The sequence below is a fragment of the Temnothorax longispinosus genome, chromosome 6 (assembly GCF_030848805.1).
Source record: "Temnothorax longispinosus isolate EJ_2023e chromosome 6, Tlon_JGU_v1, whole genome shotgun sequence".
NCBI lineage: Eukaryota > Metazoa > Arthropoda > Insecta > Hymenoptera > Formicidae > Temnothorax > Temnothorax longispinosus.
In genome coordinates, this window is record NC_092363.1 from 22,653,872 (window position 1) to 22,661,346 (window position 7,475).

The 7,475-nt window shown below is 36.2% G+C and overlaps 1 protein-coding gene across 7 annotated transcripts; it reads left to right on the forward strand.

Annotated features, from left to right (window-relative positions):
* The first annotated feature begins 227 nt into the window (after positions 1-227).
* Positions 228-6,516, forward strand: LOC139815186 (uncharacterized). 7 transcript variants are annotated; one of them, XM_071781891.1, is made up of 5 exons: positions 1,181-1,304; positions 2,390-2,475; positions 2,542-2,671; positions 3,053-3,211; positions 3,299-6,516. In XM_071781891.1, exons 4-5 carry the CDS (start codon positions 3,128-3,130, stop codon positions 5,132-5,134), a joined length of 1,920 nt encoding a protein of 639 aa, XP_071637992.1. In that variant the 5' UTR covers positions 1,181-1,304; positions 2,390-2,475; positions 2,542-2,671; positions 3,053-3,127; the 3' UTR covers positions 5,135-6,516. The 7 variants fall into 7 exon arrangements, with proteins under 7 accessions (XP_071637987.1, XP_071637994.1, XP_071637988.1 ...); XM_071781886.1 differs by lacking the exons at positions 2,390-2,475; positions 2,542-2,671 and adding an exon at positions 228-363 and having other exon boundaries at positions 1,123-1,304; XM_071781893.1 differs by lacking the exon at positions 2,390-2,475 and having other exon boundaries at positions 1,163-1,304; positions 2,597-2,671.
* The last annotated feature ends 959 nt before the right edge of the window (positions 6,517-7,475 follow it).

Sequence of the window (7,475 nt, forward strand, 5' to 3'; positions counted from 1 at the left end):
CCGGGGGCAGTGAGACGAATCTGCAATCTGCCCATCTATACGCTCTTATTACTGTGCTCTTGGCAGACGCGATCGTCGGGGGTGCGAGGTGCGAGCGAGCTCAAAATCTCCGCGAGGCCAATGTCGTGTAAGGCCGTCGGTTTCCCCGACTTACGTTCTCGCCGGCGTTTCATGAGCCTCGACGGGACACGTGCGAACGCGCGACATCACTGCCGGCGATCAGCGACCTGCGATCGCATGCATCCGCGTCAACGACGTTACGACGAACGCGTCTCACCTCTACGATCTATGCCCGACCGCGGGAAGGACGCCGCTGTTGCCCGATCGCAGATGCGCACGTCGACGACGATCTCGTCCGCACCGGTGAGTACGCGAGCCACCCCGAGATCGCGAGGTCCTGTTACTCCGATTTTCGTGGCATCGCGACGAGGAGAAGGCACCCTTCGACGACTTTCCATTGTCATTCCATCCAATGATCACTCTCGTCGTCTCGTCTCGTCTCGTCGTCTGACTTTGCTACGGAGTTCTGGAAGTCTCGCCGAGATTATCTCCTTGCTCTTTTTAAGCCAGTTATTATCGCTAGAAAACTTATACAGTTTGTTCAGCTTCCGAACGTGCACAAGTATGTACGTGTTTTAATTTGAGAGCTCGCGTATGCTCCAAGTGCGATAGAGGCAAAAAGGGAAAGTTTTGTCTGATTAATCTTTTTATTTGTTTAACCGTTTAACGCGAGCTCAGACATCTTCGAATTTCGTCAGACTCTGAGATAACTGGTGGAAAAATAGTAGCTGATTCTGTTCCTTCATATCGCGTCGCTTTGTTTCACGTCTGTATCTGAATTTATCAGAGCTTGTCGTTTGTCCTATTTTCTGTGTTATATAATAGATTCCAGCTCTGCCAAAATTCATTTGGTAGATTCTTTGGTGAATATTCTTTTGTACTGATATTTTATATTGAGTGTGGCATTGACGGGTTTTTTTAATTTATACTGTTCAAAACGAAAGAACCTGACAAGCAAAACTTTCGAAATCTGATATTCTTTACAGATTTAGTGTTTATCGTATATTTGACATTAATTTTATTATATATTCGATATTAATCTTATTAATTTTCCTTTTGCAGTAGCCATGGTTGAGATACCGAAGGATTGTGTCCTGCAGTGGGCCGGCCACGCGGGATATATTACAGAAAGATTCAGTGGTCTTTTGGCACGTCAGGCCCTAGTCGATGTCACATTGATCTGCGATGAACAAAAGCTACGTGTTCACAAGCTGGTTTTAGCTTCAAATAGTATATACTTTGAGGTACGTATACAAATGTTAGGATACATATTCCCTACATCCTTTTGTTACTTGCTAATCATATCAAGTTATATATGTATGTTTTGAAAATTGTGTTTGTACATTTATATGTTGTTTTAATCATTTGTACATTTAAATCTTAGTGCCTGTTTTTCTAGAAATATATGTAGGTACATTTTTGTATACATGCATTTTATATTAAAGTGATAGATTTTTCATGTGTATAATAAATGTGTGTTTGTGAATATTGCAAGTATTATCGTACATTAAATTCAAGACTTGCGTTACAGACTTGCGTTACATTTAATAATTGCAAAAGTGTTTACAAAATACTTACGTGCTCTGATCAAAGGTCATGTTTTGCCATTTTCTCATATGACATCAAACATTATTTTCGAATTTATACAAAAGACAATAAGATATTTCTTCGATTATTCCAAATGTTTTATGAAATATTATATTAATGAGAAGTTGTATTAAATAAATAGGATTATAATTTTATAAAGATAGAAATTAGAGATAAGAGACCTACATTTTACAAGAACGATGATGTTAATTGGTTATATACAGAGTTATACTTATTTATACTTATATTTATACTTATTCTTTTATATTTACTTATTACAGAAAATTATTTTAAATTAAATTTATTAAAATATCGATGTTGATTAATGTTTGGATGTGCATCTCTTCCTTTCAGATCTACTGATGACTGAGCAGTGTTATTAACATTTTATTGAATGAGCTTTCAAAGATGTCTTATTCTTTCTTAATTATTTGACATTATTTAACTATAGAATTATTTATTGATTAAAAGGACATTTAATTGTTTGCTCATTTAAGTAAAGTAATGGTAATTTGGAATTATATTTTTATGATCCGTATTTATTGGTTTTAGTGTAATGAACAAAATTTCTCGTACGTCATTTTTAAGAATACAAGGGAAGTTCCATACATACCATTATTATATACCAAAGAGAGATTTTATTGTAATATATGTAGGATTTAAGTATATACAATTACAAATGTGCTATATACGTACTAGTTCAAAGCCAAACAGATTTTTTTACTAACCCATTTTTCACTAGAATGTCTACCAAACATTTTACATTTATAAAAAAAAGACTTTGGACTTTTTTTATTTGATATATAAACAGTGATGTAGAGAAGAAAGGTATTCTTATTATATTTACTTCAAAATTGGGAAATATAGTGTACTTATAGTCGAACAATTTTGCAGGGATAATATAAAAATTCATATAAACTAAAGAAAGCCTTGTATATCGGAATTTCAGTAGTTCTTAACAAACATTTGAAGAAACCAAGTTTGAGGGGCATACATTTTCACAACTTTCGAAGAACTTAGAAAGGTATTAAATAACTAATTATATGATCTAAGGATAGTAAAGTATGTACACTGAGGTGTTTCCGTTTTCCAAAAAGACATATTTATTAATTTACAAGATATGTAAATATCTTTCCTGCATGATTTCACTATCTTTCTATATGTATCTTGATAAATCATTATTGCACAAAATGATATCCGACTGTTTGAAAAACAAATTTTACAAACGTACTAAGCGAATACTAAGATAAATATTCTAAAATATTAGACATTCTGTATGGACATTCTATATAGACACACATTCTACGTCTTTCTATTCTTTAACTCTCAATTTTGTCTCTATTCTTTAACTGAATTTCGACTTTTCAATATTTTTTATGATGTTCTATTCTGTTTTGTACTATAGGAAATACTACAACAAGATTTGGGGCAAGAGCCAATTATACTTTTAAAAGACTTGGACTTTGAAATTTTGAAGGCCATGGTCGAATTCATGTATTGCGGCGAAACTACGATATCTCATCAGCATTTATCATCGTTGCACACGGCGGCACAAATTTTTAAGGTACGCAATGACTGTTTTAATCAATGAAATAATATTTTACAATTATTTTAGTATGCCAAGTTAATATCATCGTTATTCTCTTTCCAGGTTAAAGAATTGGTATCTGTGATCGATACTATTGTTGATTCCAAGAACATTTTGGATGATTTTGAAAGTTGCCTAAAACAGCAGAGAGGAGATTGTAGTTTAAAAGTTGCAAACAATTCGCACACAGAGGATGATTACGTCTGTGTTAGATGTGATAAGCTAAGCATGGACGAGAATACGACGGTCTGTGCAAGTAGCAATAATAACGATATAAGCTCAAATAAGAATCAATCTTTAGAGAACGACATGATCGAAGGCACCGAGCACGATTTAGAACACACTTTGTACGAAGAATCGAGCGCTATCGATGCCAGCAAGAGAGATGCGATCGATGCGATAGATACATTGTTCTCAACGTCTGATGTAAATATAAGTATACAAAGCGACACTGCTACCAATACCGTACTTACACCCGTAGGTATGGTAAACGAAGTACAAACCAGGTGCACAAACAGTAATAGAGACGAAGCTTGCTGTCATAGTCTCGATTTCAAACCCATCTTGTACGAGCAATGCTGTGATTTTTCCTGCGACGTAAACGAAAACGATCAAACTTCTACACTGTCGCAATCTTGCCTTCCACAAGTCGAAAACGACTTGGAGCGCTGTTCCGAGAGTAGCACAGATGTTCCTAGCACGGTAGGAAAATGCGTCAAGGTTTATACGCCCAAACGACGTAGATCCATTGACGAAGTTCGCAATAAGCTTGTACATACGCAATGCAATTTAGTGCCAACTCCGCCGCACTCTACGGATTCCATAGATTTACTAGACGAGCCGTCCGCTAATGATGTACCAGTTACTCTGTTGACTTCCTTAGATATGGAAAGCGCCGAATATATCTTAAGCTTGAGTACAGAAAGCATACAATCGATAGTAGGTGGTACTATAAGCGATCAACATACGGTGATCGGATGTAGAGGAATAAATGTGGAACGAGATGCCGCTAAGGAGCGACTAAATTTCCCAACAAGTGACACGGATTGCGCGAAACCGGTTCTAAGACGTAGCACGCGACTGAGTCAACAAGAGAGCGACGAGGCTGCGAGTCTTTCCTCGGGAAGCTCCTCGGGAACCGAGAAACCGTTCAAAAAAGGTAATTCCCCCAACAGAACGGAATCTTACGCGAGAACGAAACGCAAGAGGAAGGAGGATCGTAAAGTGCCGGATCACAGCGCAATCGCGAGCGCAGTGCAATCCAGCAAAAAGAGCTCCAACAGCAAGAAGACTAATTCGAAATTGATAGTAAGAAAGAGTAACAAATCCGCATGTACAGTTGCCGCTAATAAGGAAAGAGAAGAACCGAAGTCGAAAACGCATAGTAGATTTAAGACCGAAAATACGGAGAGATTGATGACGGCGGAACATCCCACCGCTTACCACTCCAATGTATGCAAGTGCATAAGTCGCGCTTTGTGGGGCGATATGTCTGATACGTTAGATTATTGGGAGAACGAGATGGATCTGCTCGCGTATCCGTCCAACACCGAGATTCCCTTCGCCGTCGGCTTGCTACCCTTGCGGACCGCTTTGGAAAAGATGCAGGCAACGCCGGATTATCAACCGCGCAAAACGCGTTCGTCAGTCGCGCCGATGAAGCAAGATGCAGGTAATAATCTAAAACGAAAGTACTGCACACCGTTCGACGCTGTGGTACCGTCGAAAAAGCAAAACTGCAATAACAATGACGAGAGCCCGAACACCGTGTGTCACATAGAGATACGGACAGCACCGTCGCAATGCGTAAAAAATCGTAAACGATTCCTTCCGGATTCGATTACGAGCCTGCCAGCAAATGGACCGGCGTCGCAAATGGCGAGCAATAACGTGGGTTAGAAATTTACTTGCAATAAAACTGTTAGCTCAAGTATGCCGTATCGTAATCTTGAATAGCGTTAAAGATAATGAAAAGGCAGCGAAATACCAGCGTCAGATTCTCCTGTTTTTAAGCTTAACTGGTGCGAGAATAATTAAGAATAATAACTTATTTTCCTCGCCATTTAGAATCCATTCGTATAACATTTGAATATCTCGCAATTTGTACAATGATAAATGATCTTAATTTAAATGTAAATAGGAATATTTTTACGTACGTTTTTGCACGAACTCTTGCAACCACATAATTACATTATACCTTGCAAATAATTATACTTCTCTTAAGCCATTCATATATCGTAGGTAATTTCATATTTTTGATAACGTTAATTTAATTGTAATTTAACTTTAAATACTATTTGCAATTGTGTAGAGAGAAATAGAAATGTTAATAATCCTGTTATATTTTCAACAATGTTTAAAATAAGCACTGTCCGTTCTCGTTTTGTATATTCGTAGCAAGTGCAAGAACAAATTGTACGCATGGTTAAATTTTACCTATTTAGCACAATTGTTTTTAATCAAATTCAAATGTAATATTTTTCTCATCGCGCACATGATTTGATCACACTTGATTACATAAGAGTAAATATGATTATTTGTGCTTGAAAACGTCTGAAATTTATTTTAAGCAATACAAAATGATTATGCGTGAAAAACGATCTATTTTTATAAATCTTTGTTTTTTAATTATACACATTTGTGGAAATAGCTCTGTAGAACAATTTTAAGACTTTGTACCTTAAAGAGTATATATAGCAGCAATAACATTTTAATAAAAACTTCGTGAGTCATATTAGCGTATAACTTAACATAAATTTAGAAAGTAAATAGAAAGCAATTTGTAACAGAATTTAGCAAATATTGTGATGATAATAATTTATTTGTCGTTTCAATATCGACAGAGTGTATTTCTTTCTTTCTTCTTTTTTTACTTAAAAAGCATCTTTTAACTTAGAATAGATAATATATGGTGCAACTAACTCAATATAAAGATGTGTGCTATAAACGGAGACGAAGTCCTGTGTATTTAAGAATCACGTTGTAAAATTGTGCGTTTTTAACGTACAATGTACTCTTTCAACGCAATTTATCAAGTGTCGTAACTTAGAATCGTGCATCTATTTGGATTTTGTACATTTAGCTACAGTATTGTTAGGATTAAAACAGTCGCTGCTCAATATAAAAGGATTGTTCCACGTAATAACAATCAGTAATGTTTAATATAACTAAATATATTTGAATATAGATATGGTTGTACATACAATATACATCAATATTATGTATACACACACGTATATATACATATATATATTTTTCCACAATAAATGTTTTCGACAGAATTTGCAGTTTTCATAGTGTTGCCAGTGTTATATCTCATATAACTGAATCATTTATTTGCAAAAGGAATGTAAAAGGTTTATATGTGAATATATTTCTAATTATACTTTTTCCGTCTAAATATTATATAATCTTGTGGTTCAAGATGAAAATATCAAGCGTCTTCTTTTCATTCTTTGAGATCCAACAGGCTGAATGCGTTGTAGGATGTAAAAAAAATATTTTAGTAATTATCTCTCGTATACAGGTAAATGTACCAATGCCGGGACACTTAAGACCTATGTCTGGACACCTTTATCATTTTAGTTTTTAAATAAATATAACGCGAATTAAAAAATCAAAGATAAAAATATAATACAAGAAAAATATTTTTATGTTTGGTTCTTTGATTTTAATTCTCGTTATAACTTATTTAAGGACTAAAGCGATAAAAATGTATACGTGTCCAGGCATTGATACATTTATCTTATACAACCGTCTAATTGATCGATTAAAATGTGTGTTAAGCCGAAGTGTTAGGGCTGAAGGAGGCTGAACGTGAATAGCAAGGTAACATTGCGCGCAGGAGGAAAGACAGAGATTGAAGAAAGTAACACGGCAGCTTCTATTTATAGCTGCGTAATTTGATTGGCCGCACAAATACGACGACACGCGTGTAATCCATGCGCGACTAGGCAACGATCTCCATTAGCGTGCACATATTTGCTTATTTCTCAGGTCAATCGTCGCCACATCGCATCGGTGCGGTCAGGGCTCCGATACCTGCCTGCTTGCGCGTGTGAGGGAAAATTGGCCTCGTGAATGAACGCGGATATATATATACGGGGACTCCTCGATCCGCGCGTCCACCTCGAAATACGACCACGCGTATTTTTGATGGCGGAAGAAAAGAGAGCACAGTTCACACATAAGAACCAAATATGAAAATAAGTTTGACTTTTATAAAGAGCGATCTCTTTTT

Bases quoted from the DNA above. Each gene is read 5' to 3' on its own strand.
- LOC139815186 (XM_071781886.1), top strand. From the start codon at position 1,128: ATGGTTGAGATACCGAAGGATTGTGTCCTGCAGTGGGCCGGCCACGCG. The intron at 1,305-3,052 runs GTACGTATACAA...TTTGTACTATAG, and splicing joins CAAATAGTATATACTTTGAG to GAAATACTACAACAAGATTT. The intron at 3,212-3,298 runs GTACGCAATGAC...TTCTCTTTCCAG, and splicing joins CGGCGGCACAAATTTTTAAG to GTTAAAGAATTGGTATCTGT.